General features: G+C 43.2%; 4 protein-coding genes and 1 non-coding gene across 5 annotated transcripts in view; 1 reads left to right on the plus strand and 4 right to left on the minus strand.

The window, feature by feature from the left end:
• The window catches only part of LOC102426220 (zinc finger protein 260-like), a 50,260-nt gene extending 44,424 nt beyond the window's left edge, over positions 1–5,836 (minus strand). The window contains 1 exon segment of the mRNA XM_023764963.1: positions 5,727–5,836. The gene's annotated coding sequence lies outside the window, so the exon portion shown is untranslated.
• Positions 1–5,850, minus strand: part of LOC106694354 (zinc finger protein 501-like) — a 70,324-nt gene extending 64,474 nt beyond the window's left edge. The window contains exon 1 of the mRNA XM_023764980.1: positions 5,727–5,850. The gene's annotated coding sequence lies outside the window, so the exon portion shown is untranslated. The remainder of the gene's footprint in view (positions 1–5,726) is intronic.
• Positions 1–5,865, minus strand: part of LOC111823023 (zinc finger protein 345-like) — a 24,814-nt gene extending 18,949 nt beyond the window's left edge. The window contains exons 1-3 of the mRNA XM_023764969.1: positions 5,727–5,865; positions 3,484–3,669; positions 965–1,091 (exon numbers count right to left, since the gene is read on the minus strand). Of these exons, the coding sequence (XP_023620737.1) occupies positions 965–1,091; positions 3,484–3,498 (142 nt within the window). The 5' untranslated portion in view covers positions 3,499–3,669; positions 5,727–5,865. The remainder of the gene's footprint in view (positions 1–964; positions 1,092–3,483; positions 3,670–5,726) is intronic.
• Positions 5,866–16,082: 10,217 nt separating this feature from the next.
• On the minus strand, positions 16,083–20,546 carry LOC102421014 (zinc finger protein OZF-like). Its single transcript, XM_023764971.1, is given in 3 exon segments — positions 16,083–18,387; positions 19,723–19,796; positions 19,977–20,546. Coding segments are annotated over 2 exon segments (1,689 nt in total). The 5' UTR covers positions 19,795–19,796; positions 19,977–20,546; the 3' UTR covers positions 16,083–16,770.
• A 415-nt stretch (positions 20,547–20,961) lies between these two features.
• Positions 20,962–21,068, plus strand: LOC111828447. The gene has a single exon (XR_002832317.1). It is a non-coding gene; the product is annotated as a U6 spliceosomal RNA (small nuclear RNA).
• The last annotated feature ends 2,577 nt before the right edge of the window (positions 21,069–23,645 follow it).

Here is a 23,645-nt window from a genome sequence, read left to right on the forward strand (position 1 = left end):
CCTGCTCTGTGTGTGACGGGTAGAGCCATAACCTCCCCATCGGCCCTGCCCTGAGTGTGACAGTGGCGGCGCCCCAACCCCTGATCCGCCTGCTCTGTGTGTGACAGGGGGCGGTGCCCTAACTCCCCTATGGGCCCTACTCTGTGCGTGACAGGGGGGAACTCCCCCAACCCCCTGATGGGCCCTGCTCTGTGCGTGACAGGGGGAAGCTCCTCAACCCCCTGATCGGCCCTGCTCTGTGCATGACAGGGGGGAGCTCCCCAACCCCCTGATTGGCCCTGCTCTGTGCGTGACAGGGGGTGGCGCCGCAACCTCCCCATCGACCCTGCCTTGAGTGTGACAGGGGGCTGTGCTCCAACCCCCGAATCGGCCCCACCCTGAGCGTGACTGAGGGTGGCATTGCAACCTCCTGATCCGCCCTGCTCTGTGCATGACAGGGGGCGGCGCCCCAACTCCCCAATCAGCCCTGCTCTGAGCCCGACCAGGGGCTGCACCTAGGGATTGGGCCTGCCCTCTGCCACCCAGGAGCAGGCCTAAGCCAGCAGGTCGTTATCTCCTGAGGGGTCCCAGACTGCAAGAGCGCATAGGCCGGGCTGAGGGACCCCCCTTCCTGCCCCCCCGAGTGCACACATTTTTGTGCACCGGGCCTCTAGTTTATTAATAAAAAAAAATAGAAGACATGGTAGAATATTTGAATATTATAGAAAATTATTCCCTAAAATACTGTTTTCTGACTGAACCTTAATTAGTCAAGACAACAAGTAAAATTTTCAAACACTGAGTTCCTCATTCACATACATAACAAAGCCATTCTTTTCTAAACCAGAAAACGCCCATTTGTTTCCTAAGAGCATGAATCAGAAAGTCTACCCTAGAAAGCAGAAGACTCCTAGAGATGTTAAAATAATAAAGGAAACAAAACCCTGAGAGTGGAAGAGGAACTCAGGAAGGAAGTCATCCTCACCCAGGGAGACCAGGTTGCTGTAGTTCTCCAACATCACATCCAGGTACAATATCCGCTGAGCTGGGTCCAGGCATTCCCACTCCTCCAGAGAGAAATCTATGGCCACATCCCTGAAGGTCAATGGTCCCTGAAAGGAAAGACAAGTTTATCAAGCGGTCACCAGAAGAGCTCATAATGTAAGCCAACATGAAAACAGTGTTAGGAGATAAAGAAAAAAATGAAGGAAAAAAAAAGAAACAAAAAAGAAAACTGTGTTAAGAGAAGAGGTTTTGACCAAGGGGAATATCCTGAATCACCCAATAAGATCACTTTGCCCAGTAACATTCTCTGGTATGTTTTCGAACACTAACAAATGAGGATGACACCTGTCCCAAAATCCATGGTACAGATCTTACTTTTCAGGAAAATAAACTTTTTTTAAAAAAATGTATTTTATTGATTTTTTACAGAGAGGAAGGGAGAGGGATAGAGAGTTAGAAAGATCGATGAGAGAGAAACATAGATCAGCTGCCTCCTGCACACTCCCCACTGGGGATGTGCCCGCAACCAAGGTACATGCCCCTGACCAGAATCGAACCTGGGACCCTTGAGTCCGCAGGCCGACGCTCTATCCACTGAGCCAAACCGGTTAGGGCGGAAAATAAACTTTAAAATTAGGGCATCGACACGGGAACATGGGTTTCTGAGGGCTGTGTTTGCATTGTTCAGGGTCCGTGGTGTGTATTTCTCAGCTGGAGATGTCATGCTCAGTTGGAAGCATAATTACTGCCTGAAGTGTAACACAGTCAACCACGACTGCACTTTTCTAAAAATACAGATTCTGATCCAGGTTCACAGATGGGGCCTGTGTTTCCACATGTGTAACAAGCTCACTTTTCACTCGTGATGCCAATGTTTCTGGTCCATTTGTCATACTTCTGAATACACAGAAAACACAGGAAAAAATTCATACATAACTTTTAAGTGAAAGTGTTTGTTAATGGAATTTATAGTTTTCATGGAATAGGACACATAGGAACCACAATCCTATTTGAAATTTTACTATGAGTATTCTTAGAACAAGATTATTCTCCCTTTGATAGAATATTTTGTGAAACATATTAATTAAAGTTACTAGTAAACCTTCAATTTTATTCCAAACTCGATCTACAATTAAAAAAGAAACAAACTCAGGTCGATACCCATAAAGAAAACTCATGAATATTCACAGCAGTTTCTGTAACTGAGAAGAAGAATAAAGACAGCTCGATCTACAATTAAATATAGCTCAAACGATGTTAACATTTTATGTAGAGACACACTTATGAGAACTTACCTACAATTTAAAATGGATAGAAAAAAGAATTGTCATGTCAATGAAGTCACGGTTATTTTGTGATTCCATAAATTTCATGAACATCCGTGTGAATGATACCCTTTGTGTATTATAAACACAATAAGGAGATGAACTCACATAATGATAGAAAATATGTTGGACCTATTGTTTCTAAGTCGCTAATGCATTTGGAAATTTTTATGTGTCATTAGTGGAGAGCTACAATCATAGAAATTTAACTGAATTGGAGATACATTAATAATATGATTCTTGTAAACTTTCTGGAAAATATAAAAAGTGATTATGTCGAGTATGTCCATGAATGAGTGTAGAATATAAAAAAAATTTACAGCAAGAAGGCCTGATTGGTTGAAGCTCCCATGTCAAAAGACAGTGATATGTAGGAAATAAAAGTAGGGCTTTTATTTTTTTAAAGTAAGTAGAAGCTAAGACGAAGAGGGGGGCTTCTGGATGGTCTGTGCACATCTCTCAATAAATTCTACGATTAGGGGAGCATCTCAGCCAAGGGAATATCAGGTGAACTGGAACAATGGATATCAAGTGACTGAGGCACAGGAAAGGACATGTCACAGGAAAAATACATAAATAAGCAAGTCATTATGTGAAAAATGGTCATAAATAAACATTAATTTTTGCAAGTGTCAATCCAGTGTACCTCTCATGTTCTGTGAAGATTTAAATAGCAAGTCTTTCTTACTAATCTAGTGAGCAAGTCTCTTCTCTTTACTCTTCTTTTCAGAACTTGCTGACCTATTCTGAGCAGTAAGATGTGCTTTTCCTTAGGCTTATTCTAGAGCTGATGCTGCAGCCACCTGAACCTAAAAGTTATATTTCCCTTCTTCACCGATACCCGAGCCTCTGGACCCATCCCGGTAGGGATGTTAGGCATGGCTGCCTTCCAAGGTTGACCTGTCAGAGAAGGATGTTTTCAGTAATTGAAAGTCATCAATTAAAGGTGGGAAATCTTCCTGACCTGGTGGAACCTGCATAACATGAATGGAGAGAAGGCTCTGGGCAAAAGGAAAAAACTATATACACTGCTGACCTTGATTATCACAAGAAAACCGGTAATTAAATAAGGAAAAGAGCATGAATAGCACCAACATCAGAAGGGGCAGGTTCTAAATCCACAGATGTCAGAGGAAAAGGAAACATAGCCTGTGACCCAGGACACATCTTTTACCTGAGAAGCAGCCATTTGGTCCTGGTCCTGGTCCTGATCAAGGTCTGGGTTGTTGTCTCAGGCGAGGATATGTTGAGGAGTCACAGGCTGTGCCTTCAAAGACGACAGCTCAGCGTGTCAATCAGCTCACAGGACACTCACAGTCAGAAGGACCCGGAAATGCAGAAAAGGCCACCCCCTCCTGTCCTGGGTCACAGGAGAGAGTGAGGAACAATGAGCTCCTACATGGAGACCACACTGTGAGTTTTCAAGTGTGTGTCTTCATGTGTCTCTCCTCCCAAAGACATCCACTAACTCCTACAGAAATGAGAGCGTGAGCTGCTGTCCTTAAGCCCCAAACCAAACAGAGCACTCCCTTACCTCCCCTGGATAAAGCCTGCTCCGCACTCTCACAAAGGCATCCTGCACCCCTCCTGCTATCCCTGTCCTCACCTTCCGATTACCCGGAGGCACCTCAGTAACCAATGATGCCCCACCCGGAGTAGCTGTCCAACTCCATGGGGGAAAGTGCCCCTGATGGCATTTCTTAAAGCTCTTCAGGGAATCTGAGAATTTATCTCAGTATGTTTTTAAAAAATAAATTAAGTGTCAAACATAGAAAAAGTAAATCCATGGAAGAAACACACACACACACACACACCACAGCGAAAAACCTAAGGCTTCTAATATTCCTTGAAAAAGCAGCAGATTGCCCTAACCGGTTTGGCTCAGTGGATAGAGCCTCGGTCTGAAGACTGAAAGGTCCCAGGTTCAATTCAGGTCAAGAGCATGAACCTTACTTTCAGGCACATCCCCAGTAGGAGGTGTGCAGGAGGCAGCTGATGGATGTTTCTCTCTCATCGATGTTTCCAACTCTCTATCTCTCTCCCTCTCTGTAAAAAATCAATAAAATATATTTAAAAAGAAAAAGGATCAGATGGTGACAGATTCAGGTCACCTCCCCGTTTCAATCCCAGGAAATGACAAGGAACCCATGAACAACAGACAAGTCTCTCCCCTCTGAGTAAATAAGGGCTGTAATTGGAAGCAAAATATTATAAAATTCCAAAGCCTTATACACTAGAGATTTATATTTCTCATTCAAATCGGTATAACTAAGACAATTCAGCTGTTAAATTAAATACATAAAGCCATGCTTAGGCAGCATGACTAACTGGTTGAGACGGGACCTATCAACCAGAAGATCATGGTTAGATTCCTGTCAGGGCATGTGGCCAGGTTGCAGGTTTGATCACGACTGTGGGGCCAGGAGGAGGCAGTTGATGAATGATTGTCTTTCCTCATTGATGTTTCTAACTCTCTCTCCCTCTCCCTGCCTCCTGGAGATGAGCAGATATATATATATCCGCAGCCGATATATCACAACTTAACCATCCACCACCCATCAGCTCACCTCTCACCCAGATCAGGGTTCCCCTCCTCCCACTACATGTATTTCTGTCTGTGGATCTGTCTCTGTCTCCTGCTCCCTTTCTCTCCACTGTGGTCCTTTCCTGTGTCCCCCTCTCCCCTGCTCTCTCTCCCCTTTTCTCTCTGTCTGTCCTTCACCTGGACCATGAAACTCCTGAAACCTCCTTCCCTTCAGGGGCTCTTTCTCCTGGTCTCTGAGGCTCCATCTCCACACACGTCTGCGTCTTCCCCTCCCCACGCCCGCGGCCCCTCTGCTGCCTGTTCCCGTCTGTCCCGCTCCCACAGCTGCTGACTCAGGGCTGCTCCCTCTGCTCCCTCATCCCTGAGCCCCCCTTCTGTGGACCCCTCGCTGCCCTTCCTCCCGCCCACGTGTCTGTCTCTCACTCCCTCTCCTGACCCCCCAGCCTGGGTCCCCGCCCCCCGGGGTCACCCCACCCACAAAGCCCCTCCCTGCGGGCAGGTCGCCTCTTCAGGGGACACCGCGTCCTCCCCCTGAGCCCCCCCATGGACACTGTGCTCCCCGGGCAGGCAGACCCCTTATTAAATGGGGGTGGGCCTAGGAGGGGGGTGCAGACCCCCAGGCCCTGAGCCATCCGGGCTCTTTGGGCGGAAAGCGCCGGGCGGGGGGAGGGGCGCAAAGAGCGGGAACCCCCTGACCCAGACTCTCAGCCCCGCGGGGAGGACCGGCGGCCCCGGAAACGGTTTTCAGCGGGAAAACCGCGCGGCAGGCGGTGGCCACAGCCACAGGCGGAGAGACCCCGGGCCTGGGCCTCCGTTTCCTCCCAAAGGAACGTGGCGCCCGCACCGCGCAGCCTCCCGGGACGCGGACTCACCGCTGAGAGAGGCTCCGGGGCGGGGACCCCAACAAGGACTTCAGCGCCGGCAGCGCCCTCAGCCTTCCCTGCGGGGAGGGGGACGGGGAGCGTCAGCTTTAAAGACAAACACCCTCCTCAGGGGGAACCGCCACCTTCCCCTCCACGGCCGCTTCCGCGTCTGCAAGGAACTGCGCATGCGCCTCCCCGCGGGGTGGGCGGGGCCAGAGCCTGAGCTGAGCGACTCCGCGATGGGGGCGGGGCCGAGCCCGGCGGCCAGGCCTGTGCGGGGACAGAGGGAGGGAGGGCGGGGCAGGAGCGAGGGGGCAGCCCCGGTCCCCGCACCTCCTCCCACAGGGACAGCCCTTCCTGGGGGAGTTTCCCACGTCATTGTCAGGGATTTGGCTGGTGACGCGGCTGCGAAAGGATTCACAAGGGAGAGAAGAGACAGGAGCAGAGGGAGGGCGTTTATTTTACTTCTTTAAAGGGAGGAAAGGGCCAGGTGCCCTTTGATAGAAGAAGGCACCAAATTGGAAAGTTCAGAGATAAAACTAAGGTTCAAAGTGGGCTTTTAAATGACATAATTAGTGTTAAAATGTATCATGAATGTGATTTTTGAACAGTAACCATTTGTTATTCTCTTCACCTCCTTCTCACAAAAAAACCTTGCTGTTCACTAGAGCCTCTAATTGAGCAGATGACTGCAATAGAAATGGTTATAATTTATCCAAGATTTAGAAGCCATATGTGAGCTAAATGTAAGAACTCTTAGACAAAAACATAGGGTTAAACCTCCATGACCTCGGGTTTTACAATAGCTTAAGCTATGACAGCAACACAAAAACAGAAAAAGCTTAAATAAATTAGTCATCCTCAAAATGTATGCTCAGTGCATTCAAAGAATCTAGGAAATCAGGGAAAATACCGTCTATATGATGAGAAAAAGTGATTTTAATTCACAGATCTTGAAGCATCTAGTATCCCTATTTCCACAAATCCTACAAATCACCAACCAAAATACAAAGATCCCGGATGGGAAAGATCAATCTCTGCTTTCATGTCCACCAATATTTGCTTTATTTACTCAGGTCCTCCAACTTTGCAACCATAAATATTTACAAGGGTTTTATCCCCTTCATAAGTTCATCCCTTTATTATTAAGAACTAATAGCTCAGTACACAAAATTCATGTACATTAAAAGGGAATTAATTGCCCTAACTGGTTTGGCTCAATGGATAGAGCATCGGCCTGCGGACTCAAGGGTCCCAGGTTCGATTCTGGTCTCGGGCACATCCCCAGTGGGGAGTGTGCAGGAGGCAGCTAATCAATGTTTCTCTCTCATCGATCTTTCTAACTCTCTATCCCTCTCCCTTCCTCTCTGTAAAAAATCAATAAAATATAATTAAAGGGAATTAATTAGCAGAGATATTTTAATATTGCTATTTGCTCTTTCTCTATAAAGAAGTGTGAGAATTGAAAGGAAATTAGTAAAATGTATATGAAAATCATATATAAATTTATTAATAAATAAACAGTAACAAAAGGATATAACAACAACAGCCGAAACCAGTTTGGCTCAGTTGATAGAGCGTCCGCCTGCGGACTGACGGGTCCCGGGTTCGATTCCGATCAAAGGCATGTACCTGGGTTGCGGGCACATCCCCAGTGAGAGATGTGCAGGAAGCGGCTGATCAATGTTTCTCTCTCATAGATGTTTCTAACTCTCTCTCTCTCTCCCTTCCTCTCTGTAAAAAATCAATAATATATATATATATATTTTTAAAAGGATATAACAATAGAGGCATGATATAAAAACGACAAAAACATGACATGAAAACAACAAAAACATGATATAAAAACAACAGTGATGCAAACAATGACTGATAAAGTGATTAAACTTATTCTAGTATCTGCCTGTACACCACATTAAGAGTGAATACACTTTCAGAGTGCTTGACTAATTTCCCTGTGATGAAGTATTTAGAACTTTAACTGTAACATCACATGCTCTTCAAACTCCAGAGAAAGCAACATATAACTGACCATGTGCAAAACCGAGTTCAGGGAGGAACATGCCTACTCTGTCTAGAGTTTGTCCTTGTGATTTATTAATAGTCATCACAAATGCTGGCATCACAGAAACCGTCGTCAAATCAATTTAAAAGGGAGGCCAGTGTCAGATGGAGAAAAATTAATTCTTGGAATCAGAACAGCCTCTCCCTCTTCAGATCCTGTTAATACTTCAGCTTCCATAATGTTAGGTCGTAATCTTTTGATAATAAATCTGGTACCATTACAAACACCCCATTTACTATTGAGATTTCTCAATAGCATGATGATTGCACCCACTTTCAATTTTAATTTATATCACGGTATTCCCAAAAGAGTAATATTATTCAGAAATTCAATGGGGAAATTTTCCTTTGTTTCTTTGTTATGAGGTGGGGCCACAACATTAGTAACAAAGAAACAGAATTAAAACTTTATTGTGGGGAACCACTACAGTGTTTTGGACAGGTTCAAGCCTTGGACTGATGAGAGGGCACAGTCCTATCATCGCCATGTGCAAGTGCCAGCTTGGAGGACAGGGCCCTCCCAGCACAATTATAGCCAACAGCTGTAGTTGTAAGCTTGAACCTATGGTCCGAACACATGGCCCCACGTGTCTGAGTGATGTGGGCTTGAGAGTTCAGGTGCATGTAGTTGAGTAGGATTGAAACCTGTAGCGGTCGAGTGAAATGAGAAGTTAACTAGAAGAGGACGTTCTGCCAGGAAAAGGCGGTGTCATATGGATAGGAACTGATGTTTACCACCTTGTACAATTTCAGCACTGGACACTGGAGAATAAATGTGGGGCTTTTTTTTTTTTCACTCTCTGCTTACCTGCTGTACCTGGAACTTGCTGTGATGGCTTGGAAAACACTCCAGGGAGAACTACTGCCAATGGACATACCTCTGGTCTAGCTATGAATCTACTTATATAAAAGCCATGGGTGGTGTTCCTCACATAAAGACGAACAGCAACTGAGCTGAAGGAAGTCAGTCTTACAGGGGTTGTCTTGGCAACAGCTGCGCCCTCCCAGAAGCTGTTTCCCAGAGCTGTTTCCTGTAAGGGCAGAGTTTGAGGCAGGAACTGGCCCTGGGAGCCTGGAGGCAGATCTTTCTAAAGTGTGCCGCGCCCGGACAGGGTGAATCTGTGTGGGGCTGCTGAAAGGCTTAGAAAAGACAGACAAGAGAATGAAATCTGGGTCTCAGTGGGACACTGCTTCTCTGAGAGACAGTGACACGCCCACAGACATGCCTTTACTTTATAGCAGATGCTAGGAGGCTGTTTCTTAGTTACTAATATTGTGGCCCCAACCCATAAAAAAGAAACAAAAGAAAACTTCCCCATCGAATTTCTGCATAGTATTACTCCTTCGGGAATACCATAATATGAATTAAAATTGAAAGTGGGTGCAATCATCATGCTATTGAGAAATCTCAATAGTAAATGGGGTGTTTGTAATGGTACCAGATTTATTATCAAAAGATTACGACCTAACATTATCAAAGCTGAAGTATTTTTTTAAATATTTTTTATTTATTTTTTACAGAGAGGAAGGGAGAGAGATAGAGAGTTAGAAACATCGATGAGAGAGAAACATCGATCAGCTGCCTCCTGCACATCCCTACTGGGGATGCGCCCAAAACCAAGGTACGTGCCCTTTACCAGAATTGAACCTGGGACCCTTCAGTCCGCAGGCCGATGCTCTATCCACTGAACCAAACCGGTTAGGGCAAAGCTGAAGTATTAACAGGATCTGAAGAGGGAGAGGTTGTTCTGATTCCAAGAATTAATTTGTCCCCACCTGACACTGGCCTCCCATTTAAGTTGATTTGCCGACGGTTTCCCGTGATGCCAGCATTTGTGATGACTATTAATAAATCACAAGGACAAACTCTAGACAGAGTAGGCATGTTCCTACCTGAACCCGTTTTTGCACATGGTCAGTTATATGTTGCTTTCTCTGGAGTTTGAAGAGCATGTGATGTTATAAAGTTCTAAGTACTTCATCACAAGGGAAATTAGCCAAGCACTCTGAAAGTGTTTTCACTCTTAATGTGGTATAAAGGGAGATACTAGAATAAGTTTAATCACTTTATCAGTCATTGTTTGCATCACTGTTGTTTTTATATCATGTTTTTGTTGTTTTCATGTCATGTTTTTGTCGTTTTTATATCATGCCTCTGTTGTTATATCCTTTTGTTAGTGTTTTTTTATTAATAAATTTATATGATTTTCATATACATTTTACTAATTTCCTTTCATCTCTCACATGTCTATTATAGAGAAAGGGCAAATAGGAATATTAAAATATCTCTGCTTATTAATTCCCTTTAAAAAAGTATATTTTATTGATTTTTTACAGAGAGGAAGGAAGAGGGAAAGAGAGTTAGAAACATCGATGAGAGAGAAACATTGATCAGCTGCCTCCTGCACGTCCCCTACTGGGGAAGTGCGCGCAACCAAGGTATGTGCCCTTGACCAGAATCAAACCTGGGACCCTTGAGTCCACAGGCCGATGCTCTATCCACTGAGCCAAACTGGTTAGGGCAAAGCTGAAGTATTAACAGGATCTGAAGAGGGAGAGGCTGTTCTGATTCCAAGAATTAATTTGTCCCCATCTGACACTAGCCTCCCATTTAAGTTGATTTGAAGATGGTTTCCGTGATGCCAGCATTTGTGATGACTATTAATAAGTCACAAGGACAAACTCTAGACAGAGTAGGCATGTTCCTCCCTGAACCCGGTTTTGCACATGGTCAGTTATATGTTGCTTTCTCTGGAGTTTGAAGAGCATGTGATGTTACAGTTAAAGTTCTAAGTACTTCATCACAAGGGAAATTAGTCAAGCACTCTGAAAGTGTTTTCACTCTTCATGTGGTGAAAAATGCCCACTCACACCCCCTTCATGGTGGGAGTCCCCACTGGGTGCCTGGCCAGTCTGGATGAGGGGCTGAGGGCTGTACAGGGAGATATTAGAATAAGTTTAATCACTTTATCAGTCATTGTTTGCATCACTGTTGTTTTTATATCATGTTTTTGTTGTTTTCATGTCATGTTTTTGTTGTTTTTATATCATGCCTCTGTTGTTATATCCTTTTGTTAGTGTTTTTTTTATTAATAAATTTATATATGATTTTCATATACATTTTACTAATTTCCTTTCATCTCTCACATGTCTATTATAGAGAAAGGGCAAATAGGAATATTAAAATATCTCTGCTTATTAATTCCCTTTTAAAAAGTATATTTTATTGATTTTTTACAGAGAGGAAGGGAGAGGGAAAGAGAGTTAGAAACATCGATGAGAGAGAAACATTGATCAGCTGCCTCCTGCACACTCCCCACTGGGGATGTGTGTGCAACCAATGTACATGACCTGGACTGGAATCAAACCTGGGACCCTTGAGTCCACAGGCCGATGATCTATCCACTGAGTCAAACCGGTTAGGGCAATTAATTCCCTTTTAATGCACATGAATTTCATGCATTGGGCTACTAGTATACAATATAACTTTGCATCCCAAATAATAAAATGTTTCAACTAAAAGCTGCCACATTCTCTGGATTTCCTCTAGAAAGAATGACCAACATTAGGCTACATCAGCCGTGGGCCAACTACGGCCCGTGGGCCGGATCCGGCCCGTTTGAAATGAATAAAACTAAAAAAAAAAAAAAAAAAAAAAAAAAAAAGACCGTACCCTTTTATGTAATGATGTTTACTTTGAATTTATATTAGTTCACACAAACACTCCATCCATGCTTTTGTTCCGGCCCTCCGGTCCAGTCTAAGAACCCATTATCGCCCTCAAGTCAAAAAGTTTGCCCACCTCTGGGCTACATTCAAGATAGTGATAATAGATTCTCTCACATGTTTGATGTTTATCTCTCTTCCTCTCCCAAATCTCTCTCTCTCTCTATCTATCTATCTATCTATCTATATACTAAATTTGTGCACTCGGGGGGTGGGGGGGTCCCACAGCCAGGCCTGTGCCCTCTTGCTGTCTGGGACCCCTCAGGGCATGACCACCTGCTGGCTTAGGCCTACACCTCCTGGGAATGGGCCTAAGCTGGCAATCAGACATCCCTCTGGCAGCCCATCAGCCTTGGGGGATGTCCACTTGCCAGCGGGGAGAAGACCTGAGCTACAGTCGGACATCCTTAGCACTGTTGAGAAGGAAGGAGAGGCTTCCACCACCACTGCTGTACTGGCAGCCATCAGCCTGGCTTGTGGCTGAGTAGAGCTCCTCCATGTGGGAGCTCATTGTCCACCAGAGGGCAGCTCCTGCATTGAGCGTCTGCCCCCTGGTGGTCAGTGTGTGTCATTGTGACCAGTCAGTCATTCCCAGTCTTTCAACTGTTAGGGTCAGTTTCCATATTACCCTTTTACTATATAGGATAGAGGCCTGGTCCATGGGTGGGGGCCGGCTGGTTTGACCTGAAGGGTGTCCTGGATCATGGTGGGGGTCCCGCTTCGTTGCCTGGCAAGCTTGGGTGAGAGACTGATGGATGTTTACAGCTGGTCACACACCCTTCAGGGTGGGAGTCCCCACTGGGGTGCATGGCCAGCCTGGAAGAGGGGTTGAGGGCTGTTTTCAGGCTGGCCAAGCCGGCAACTGAAGCTCCCAGCCTCTCCTTTTTTTTTTTATTCTGGGATTTATTTCCCTTCTATAATTGAAACTTTGTTGCTGCTCCAGCTCCGACGCCACAGCCTGCTGAAAGCAGGTATCTGGGGTTTGCTTAGCTTCTATAATTGCAACTTTGTTGCTTAGAGTGGAGCTCAGAGCCCAGCTGCAGCAAGAAGGAAGCTTGCCTTCCTCCATCACTGGAGCAAGAAAGACTCCTGCTCACTTCATCTGCATGGCTGCCGGCCGCCATCTTGGTTGGGTTAATTTGCATATCCTGATTAGCCAATGGAAAGCGTAGCAGAGTATGGTCAATTACCATGTTTGTCTATTATTAGATCAGATACACCCACACACACATGTACTAGGGGCCGGTGCACGAAATTCATGCATTGGGGTGGGGGGTGTCCCTCAGCCCAGCCTGCCTCCTCTCACATACTGAGAGCCCTCAGGGGATGTCATACTGAGGGCTTAGGCCCACTCCTTGCTCCCCTTGGGGAATGGGCCTAAGCTGCAGTCTGGCCTCCCTTTGTGGGAGGAGACTCTGCTGATCAGAGGAAGGCACCAGCCCCATCACCCCGTTGCTACAGCCACCAAGGTGTTTTCATCAACACGAACTCCAGTCCCTTCACCATGAAAAAATGACAATATTCTTAAGCATTTTCCAGATGTGTCTTTCATAGGATATGACATTTATTTTTTTTATCTTCACCTGAAAATATGTTTCCATTGATTTTTAGAGAATGTGGAAGACAAAGGGAGACAGAGAAACATCAAAGTGAGAGGAACACTTTGATTGGTTGCCTCCTGCATGAGCGCTGACCTGGGCCCCAACCAGAGAAGAGCCTGCAATCTAGGTACATGCCTTTGGTCAGAATTGAACCCAGACCCTGTGGTAGGCAGGCCGAGGCATTATCTACCGAGTCAAACCAGCTAGGGCAGGAAATGATATTTCTTAGCCCCTCCAACTGCAGACCTTCGTTTTTTTCTCCAGGAGTGAGGTGGAAAAACCCTACATCACATTCTTGAATTGTTATTACCCAAGTTACTAAGAATATTATCAGTTGCATACAGGGAGCTTAGCCAATGAGCGGTCAGAAAAGGCGTTTCCTCTGTAGTTCACACCAATCCTGGCTAAGCCCCTGCCCAGGCCTAAGGCCTCAGGCCGGGTGTTAGGCCTGGGCAGGGAATCCCAAGCCCTATGTGATTGCCAGCTCTGCTCCTGGCCAGGCCCCAAGCTTCTGCCAGAGGCCATCACCAGCTCCGCCTCCACAGTCCCCAATCTGCACCCTGGATCCCACGGGTGGCATCGGGCGCTGCCCGCCCCACTTGTAGTATGCAAATTTAGCAGCCATCTTCATTGGGTTAATTTGCATACACTTCTGATTGGTGGGCATAGCAAAAGCACAGTCAATTAGCATCTTTGTCTTTTTTGTTAGTGTAGATACACACACACAGATACATATACAAGTGAGAATAAAACCTGTTTAACATGGGTAAATTCCATCCCAATAAAGAACTTCATGAGGTAACACTGAGAAATTCTTAAGGTTTCCAATTAAAATCAGGACAAGAAATATTCCAATTATCAAGTACAAAGATGCCAATTTATGGTCTTCCAAAAACTTCATGTTCATATTAAAAACTATAGGTGTCAGCATGACAACCCAAATGGTGGGCTACCTACGTCATGAAAATAAAGCAAAATAGTCACCAAATTCTGATGTCAGTCCTTGCATTATAAATTCCAAACTACTGAGTGGAAGCTACAAGGGCTAGAAAGGCTGATGTGGGACAGGAAGAGCTTTACATGCTATGGTTACAGCATTCCAAAAAGAATGGCAGCCTAGAAGACAAAGTGAAAACCCAGAGAGGAAGAGGAAATAGGAAAGGAAAGAAATAGAATTCATTTTTCTGAGTTCAGCTAGCAGTACAGACTGGGAAAGGTGTCCTCTCTCGACATGCAGAGTTCTTGCCAATTCGGCATCCTGGGTACAACAATGTCACTGCTATTGCAATACTCCTCTTAATTATGGAAAATCGATTACACAGACAGCACTGTCCTGAGTATAGTTCCAGTCCCATAAATGTTATAAGCTCACATGCCCTCAAAAAGTTTTCTGTTGATTACACTGGCACCGAAAACGAAGTAACTTTGATATCATTTACAAACCTAGAGAAGTATTGTAAAGGATTCTTTGAATAGTGTTATCCTATATTATTAAAGGCTAATATGCAAATTGTCCCCTCAGGAGATCCACCGGGAGACCAGCAGATTGCTTGCTATGACGTGCGCTTACTACAAGGGGGTAGCAAGGAACATGGCAGGCGACCAGTGGCAGTGGCCACACGTGGGGAGGGAAGGAGGTGGGGAGGTGGGGAGGTGGGGGAACCTGATTGGCCCTGATCATCTGCCAGGCATGAAGACCCTACCTGTGCAAGTGCACTGGGCCTCTAGTTCTCTAAAAGAAGAAAATAGTGCGCCTTACAATGTATCCAATATTCCATGGGAAAGTGTACACAAGTGAAGACCATATAATATTCAACAGCTGACAGATCTTTAAGGCTGAAACAATCAACCCCATGACTTCACACACAAACACTAGGAATAAAACATAACAGCATCAAGTGATATGGGAGTAGGATCACATTACTTCCATTTCAAAATACTCTAATTGATTTCAATATAAAATAGGCAACACTCTAAGAAACTGTACATATGGAAACATCACTTTTTTTAAAATTTTTTAAAAATATATTTTATTGATTTTTTACAGAGAGGAAGGGAGAGAGATAGAGAGCCAGAAACACCGATGAGAGAGAAACATCGATCAGCTGCCTACTGCACATCTCCCACTGGGGATGTGCCCGAAACCCAGGTACATGCCCTTGACCAGAATCGAACCCGGGATCCTTCAGTCCGGAAGCCGACGCTCTATCCACTGAGCCAAACCGGTTTCGGCAACATCACTTCTTTTGATATGGTCATACATACAAAATATTAGCGAACTACATTTAAAGTTTGGAGGACACTATGTAATAAACATTCTGATTTAGGGCAATACCTGAAAGGCATTATGGCGACCTATCTAGTGTGAATTCAGTGATACTTTAAAATTCATAATCAATTACATATTTCGATTAAGTTTTTACATCTTTAAAGTCACTTTAAGGCACAAATTCCTTGGAAATTTGTAAACTGTACAGTTTGAACAAAAGTCCTCCCTCCTATATCATGAATGTAGAATTACACGATTACAATCCCTAATATTGAGTGAGACTGTAGGTCCAACTATATGATTTCCCAGATTCTTCAGGTTTAAGGTTTCCCTCTAGAATGAATTCCAATGTGAGCAATAAGCTACGGATGCTGACTGAAAACTTTAGGACATTGTTTATTGTCAGGGCCAGCCTGACAGATTGAGCCGAGCTGAGGCAGGGAGGTGGGAATTGAGAAAAGAAAGACAGGAAAGCGGGGTCGGGAGGACTACAGCTCTCGAGGAACTGAAGCAACTTTATTAGCCACACAATCCCATTTATACACAACACACTGAATAGGAGGTCTGTCAAGAGGAATGTACTCTTTGTTACTCTTAATCTCTAAGGGAGGGACAGAATAGAAGGACAAGTTCTCAGTACAGCATATCTCAGTAAATAGTAACAGACTTCTTGGTAAGCCACGAAAGGCTGTTCTCATTCTACAAAGGTTGCTCTTATTCTACTGATAATCGCCATCCAAACAAGTCTGGGGAAACTGTGTAGGTAAGGGTCCCAGCCTTGCTAGCCCCTTCAGGTGCAAGGACCTTGCCAGCTTACATCTGGCCCCCAACAGTTTACATTTGTATTGTTTCTCCCCAATATGAGTTCAAGTAAGGTTTGCATTCTGAGTAAGCTTTGTCACATTCTTTATATCTGCTGGGTTTCTATCCAGTAATAATTATGAGATGTAGTATGACATATACATGGAGATAAACACTTTGACATATGCCTCAAATTTTTCAGGAACTAATTTTATCATTCTCAGTGAAGCTTCAACCATGGTTCAATCTTTGGCCAAATACTTTATATTATTGCTCTTTCTCTTTAGAATGATGCCCAAGATGTTAAGTTTAACCACAGGTTAAGGGTTTTCTCACATTTTTTTTCACAGTCTAAGACTTTCATCCACTAAATAATCTCTGATGTTCAGTAAATTTTGAGCTTTGAGTAAAAGCTCCAACCCATTCTCTACATTTGTAAGGTATCTTTTTGTTATGAAGTCTCCAAGTACAGTAATATCCAAATGGCTATTAAAGGCTTTTTACATTTTTCACATTCATAAGGATTCCTTCCAGTATGAATTCGGTGATGTTCAGTAAGTTCTCACAGCTGGTCAAGGACTTACAACCCTCCTCACATCTGTAAGACTTCTATGAAGTTTGAACTCTCTGCTGTACTGTAAGGCATGAACATTGATAAATGGCTGTTACATTCTTTAAATTTGTAATGTTTCTCTCCATTATGAATTTTCCGATGTCCATTCAGGTTTGATGCGTCAAGGAATCCTTTACCGCATTCTCTACACTTATAAGGCCTATCTTAAGTATGAACACTTAGATGATTAGTTAGACTTGCGTAGCTGATAAAGGATGTGCCACTTTCTCTACATTTATAAGGGTCCTCTCCAGAATGAACTCTCTGATGTCTATTAAGAGAGGAGGAATGACTAAAGGCTTTGCCACATACTCTACATGTATAAGGTTTCTCCCCTGTATGAATTCTCTGATGTATAATAAGGTAGGAGTAATCGCTAAAAGCTTTGCCACATTCTCCACATATATAAGGCTTCTCTCCAGTATGAACTCTCTGATGCCTAGTAAGGTGTGAGAACCGTCTAAAGGTTTTGCCACATTCGCTACATTTGTAATGTTTCTCTCCATTATGAATTTGAAGATGTTCATTCAGGCTTGAGGTGTGCGAAAATCCTCTACCACATTCTCTACATTTATAAGACTTCTCTCCTCTGTGAACTCTCTGATGTGAAGCAAGGTGTGAGGAGCTGACAAAGGATTTGCCACATTCTCTACATTTATAAGGCTTCTCTCCAGAATGAACTCTCTGATGTATAGTAAGGACTGAGGAGCTGACAAAGGATTTGCCACATTCTATACATTTATAAGGTTTCTCTCCCGTGTGACCTCTCTGATGACAAGTAAGCGATGAAGAATGGCTAAACGTTTTGCCACATTCATTACATTTATAAGGTTTCTCTCCTGTATGAACTCTCTGATGTGAATTAAGAGAGGAAAAATCGCTAAAACCTTTGCCACATTCTCTACATTTGTAAGGCTTCTCTCCCGTGTGACCTCTCTGATGATAAGTAAGAGATGAAGACTGGCTAAAGGTTTTGCCACATTCTCCACATTTATAAGGTTTCTCTCCTGTATGAACTCTCTGATGTGTATTAAGACAGTAAAAATCGCTAAAAGCTTTGCCACATTCTCTACATTTGTAAGGCATCTCTCCAGTATGAACTCTCTGATGCGTAGTAAAGTGTGAGAACCATCTAAAGGCCTTGCCACATTCTCTACAATTGTAACATTTCTCTCCATTATGAATTTGACAATGTCGATTCAGGTTTGAGGCGTGAAGGAATTCTTTATCACATTCTCTACATTTATAAGATTTTTTTTCACTATTGATTTTTTTCACGTTATTTGTCTTGAATATTTGACTGGAAATTATACCACGAGAATTCCATTTGTAAGCTTTCTCCCCAGGATGAATATTCTCTTGTTCAGTGTAATTTGTAGACGGTTGAAAAGACTGGACACATTTATTTCCTTTGTGTGTCATCTCCACAATAGGAATCACCTCACGTATGTTGTGATTGCACCTTGGGTCACAGACTCTTCCACTTTTATAATGCTCATCTGCAAACTTGCTTCTCCAATGATTAAGATATAAGACTTGCTTAAATTTTTTCTGATTTTCATTCCATTGATCACAACTGTCTCCATTATGTGAACTCTGGAAGTAATGGGACATGGAAAGAACTTTACTGACAGAATTTCATTAAACATGTATACTTGTTCCATAAGAACCATTTTGTGATACTCATTAAACCAAGATGGTTTTACACAAAAGCTCTCCTAATTTATTAAAATTATAGACAAAATTAAATACAAAATAATCATTGTCAGAGGAAAAAGAATGAATCCTTGTTTAAAAGACTGCCAGCCCTAACCTGTTTGGCTCAGTGGATAGAGTGTTGGCCTGCAGATTGAAGGGTCCCAGGTTCAATTCCGTTCAAGGGAATGTACCTTGCTTCCAGGCACATCCTCAGGAGGGGTTGTGCAGGAGGCAGCTGATAGATGTTTCCCTCTCATTAATGTTTCTAACTCTCTATCCCTCTCCCTTCCTCTCTGTAAAAAAAATCAGTAAAATATATTAACAACAAGCAAAAAACGATTGCCAAATGCTGAGCCAGCATGGTTCAATGGTTGAGTCTTGATTTTTGAACCAGAAGGTCGGTTCCATTCCCCATCAGGGCACAAGCCTCAAGTTCGGAATCACTCCCCAATGTGAGGAATGCAGGAGGCAGCCAGTCAATAATTCTCTCTCATCAAGGATATTTGCCTATCTCTCTTCATCTCCCTGCCTTTCTGAATCCAAAAAAATATATTTTGAATAAAAATAAGTAATAAAAGCACTAGCTGGTTTGGTCAGTGGATAGAGCAGTGGCAAGCAGACTGAAGGGACCTGGGTTTGTTTCTAGTCAAGAGCACATTCACAGGTTGCGGGATCCATCCTCAGTGGGGGCATGTTGGAGGCATCCAGGCAATGATACGATCTTATCACTGATGTTTCCATCTCTCCCCCTTCATCTCTGAATTCAATAAAAATATATTTAAAAGTGATAATGATAGTAATAATAATAATGATTGCCCAATTGAGCATATTTAAATTTTATAGGTATATTTCAAATCTCTACATTTTAGAAATTATTGCATGAAAGTTTAATCCCACCCTACATTTTACAAAATTCAAATGATTATTTATACTACACAATATGTGAACTCCTACTTTATCCAGATTTCCTTTCAAGAACGCATAATATTAAAAGCTGTTTTCAACCTGCATGTGCAGAAACACACTGATCTGCCAATGGAACTGACTTTAATGAGGAAGGTTTCCCAAATGCATAATACACTTCACCTCTTTAGGTAACAACAATTTTATTATGAGAACGGTTCCAGATTAGTTCTGTTCATACTAATAACCTCTGTTCTCATCACACTCTTCCTCAAATACTGAGACTTTCATTAAGTGTACACTATCAAAGCGACACCTTTTATATCTTACCAGTATCAATTCAGAGAATAAATCTTGTATTCTGGTCTTGGGCATAAAGGCCTGGTCATCTTCAGATGACATAGCTGAAAGAAAACAAATGTTCAGTTTTGACAATCAGGTGGTGAGAGCACTCTGAAGTTACCAGCAACTATAGGCCAAATGACAGTTTTGAGTACTCCAAGAGGTAGTGAAGGATTCAAGGAAAGCTCTAGATAGGTAAAGTGAGGAAAACTCACATCAAGGAGGGACAAAGAGTTGCTTACATTTGCCGATGAAAACTGCTCAAACCCTTTGGCACATGATGGCCATATTATAAAAACACTCCCAATTCCCAGTTTCTTCGCTGGAGAGACAGAGATGAGGAAAGTACATGTTCAATGATCTGCTTGTTTTGAAGCAGCTTGAATAACAAGTTTCAGTTGTGCATGACACAGAGTGCAAACACAATGGCGGTACACAGTGAGTGCCCTGTTGTGGCCGCTTGTCACACAATGGGAAATTGTTCGAGCACCACACAGAATGTGATACTGAAGATATATATCAAGCCTGAAAGATACAGCAGGTCTGAGAAAGAAACAGAGAACATTTCCAACTGGGAAATTAAAGTGACAGCCGAACCAGGAATAGAGATCCAGAAAATAGTGTTGACCAAAAGTAGAATTTGTTCCACAGATGGTTATCAGTGTCCTCCTATAGAAAGCATGTCCAAAAGCCTGCTACTTTACCATTCAGGAATCTCAACAAAAGATACTGAGTCATGAAAAAAAACAGAAAAAGTGTACCATCAAGAAAACAAAATAAATGTAATCAAACTGGCACTACATTAATGGAAATATGTTAATTACCACAAAAAAGAATGGAAAATCTTGAAGCCAAAAAGGAGAAAAAAGAAAACTATACAAAATCACCAAAATATTATGTAACCAAAATAAAAATATAATATAATGCGAAAGTACTTTTTTTAAAAATATATTTTATTGATTTTTTTACAGAGAGGAAGGGAGAGGGATAGAGTTAGAAACATCGATGAGAGAGAAACATCGATCAGCTGCCTCCTGCACACTCCCCACTGGGTAGGTGCCCACAACCAAGGTACATGCCCTTGACCGGAATCGAACCTGGGACCCTTGAGTCCGAGGGCTGACGCTCTATCCACTGAGCCAAACCGGTCAGGGCGCGAAAGTACTTTATAAATACCACATGGAAGGGGGATATTGAACTACATAATACCAAAATTAAAAAATACATGTGCTGGCTTCGGTGGCACATATACTAAAATTGGAATGATACAGAGAAGATTAGCATGGCCCCTGCGCAAGAATGACACGCAAATTTGTGAAGCATTCCACATTTAAAAAAAAAATACACTAGAATCATGAAAGACACGATCAACTCAAAACATCAAAGAATTTGCCTGGCAGTGGTGGCTCAGAGGTTGTCTCTACCAATGAACTAGAAAGTCACGGTTTGGTTCCACATTAGGGCACAGGCCTGAGTTGAAGGCTCAATCCCCGATCATACAGTAAACAGCCCATCGATGATTCTCTCTCTTCACTGCTGTTTCTATCTCTCTCTCCCTCGCCTTTGCTCTCTGAAATCAATAAACATACATTTAAAATACAGTAATTAAATAATCAAAGAATTTGTACATAAATCATTACAATTTTAATTCATTAACATTTTGATTCAGAGAAGCCAACAAACACGTGGAAATGTGAACAGAATTTAAGGAACTCCTAAGATACTAACAAATCGGCTACCAAGGGGACCCCATAGAGACAGAATAGTGAAAAGCAGTAGGTAACTTATATAAAAAATTAATTGTTTAAGATCCTGACAATTGGAGAAAGCAACATACAAATGCAAGCAGCTCACGAATTCTAAGGAGAATGAATATAAACATGAGAACAGATAAAAAACAATGAAAATATCATGTGTCCCAGAATACTATCTAAAGACATATAAAAAATAATTCCTCATGGAAAGAACAGCTCCTCTAAGATCATTAGGGGTTTTCTAAGCAGAAAAATACTGCGGAGAACACTGGCATGAAATAAAACATGGAATTGATAAATGAACAAAAGCACCCAACAACGAACAACCTGATCGGTTTGGCTCAGAGGATAGAGCGTCGGCCTGGGGACTGAAGGATCCCAGGTTCGATTCCAGTCAAGGGCATGTACCTTGGTTGTGGGTGCATCCCCAATAGTTGGTGTGCAGGAGGCAGCTAATGGATGTTTCTCTCATTGATGTTTCTGACTCTCTGTCCCTCTCTATCCTCTCTGTAAAAAATCAATAAAATATATATATTTTAAAAAACCACCCAATAAGAATATTGACAAAACAGATGATAAACAATGGAGAGGAAACAACTTTTTAAAAGTAAAAATCAATAAAATATATTTTTTTTAAAATGCTGACATGCCAAGCTCAAAAGGTTCGCCACCACTGATCTACACAAAAGCCTACAAGGAGGCTGTTTATTCATAATTTAGTAAAATTGGAAGCAATGAAGAGGACTGGCAACAAGGGAATGGATAAATACAGTTCAGGACGTACAATGATGTCTTATTCACTACTATCCTATCTAATAAAGAGGGAATGTGCTAATTGACGCTCATGCTGTCGCAAACATGATGGCGCCCACAGCCAATAAGGAGGGAATAAGCTAATTGAGTGCCATGCCCTCAAAGATGGTGATGCCCACATCCACAAGATGGCCAGCAGGGGAGGGCAGTTAGGGGCAACCTGGCTAACAGGGGAGGGTAGTTGGGGTTGACCAGGCCTGCAGGGGATAGCAGTTGGGGGGGACCAGGCCTTGAGGGGAGGGTAGTTAGGGGTGACCAGCCTGGCAGGGGAGGGTAGTTGGGGGTGATCAGGTCGGCAGGGGAAGGCTGTTAGGGGCAACCAAGCCATCAGGGGAGGGCAGTCAGGGGCCACCAGGCCATGAGAAGAGGGGAGCCGGGGTTGACTCGGCCATTAAGGGAGGACAGTTGAGAGCGAATGAGCCGGCAGGGGAGGGCAGTTGGGGGCAACTGTATGGCAGGGGAGCAGTTAGGCATCGATCAGGCTGGCAGGGGAGTAGTTAGGGAATGATTAGGGTGGCTGGCAGGCAGAAGCGGTTAGGGGTAATCAGGCAGGCAGGCAGGCAGACGACCGATTGGGAGCCAGCAGTCCGGGATTGTGAGAGGGATATCCACTGCCCGTTTAGGCCTGATCCCTGTGGGATTGGAATTAAACAGGCAATCGAACAACCCTCAAGGGGTTCCAGATTGGAGAGGGTGCGGGCTGGGCTGAGTAACACCCACACCCTCGGTGCACGAATTTTGTGCACCGGGCCTCTAGTAAGGAAATAATACATGAAGCCATTCAAAAATATGATAGAAGCCTAGATAAATAGAACTAAAATGAAAGAATCCAATCTGCCTGCACAGGTAGCCCAGTTGCTTAGAGGATCGTACTGATATAACCAAGTTGTAGGTTTGATCTCTGGTCAGGGCACATACAAAAACATCAACTAATGCCCAGCTTAATTTCCTATCTCTCTCTAATTCTCCCTTCTTCTCTGAATTCAATAAAATCTTAGAAAATAAAAGACAGTGGATTATGAATTTTGATAAAGCTTTCCCATTTCCAATCCAGGTTGTCCTCTGGTCAGAGACATGGTAGAATCTTAGAATATTCTAAAAAATGATTTCCTAAAATATCATTTTCTGATAGTACCTTAATTAGTGTAGACAACATGTAAAGTGTGCAAACACTGAGTTCCTAATTCACATATATCACAAAGCTTTGCTTTTCTCTCCTACGGACCCCCAATTTGTTACTCTTTTAAAACATACAAAATTTTATTGCTTTCAGAGAAAAATGGAGAGGGAAAGAGAGATAGAAATATCAATGATGAGAGAGAATCATTGATTGGTTGCCTCCTG

Source organism: Myotis lucifugus, unplaced genomic scaffold, assembly GCF_000147115.1.
Source record: "Myotis lucifugus unplaced genomic scaffold, Myoluc2.0 scaffold_365, whole genome shotgun sequence".
Classification (NCBI taxonomy): Eukaryota; Metazoa; Chordata; class Mammalia; order Chiroptera; family Vespertilionidae; genus Myotis; species Myotis lucifugus.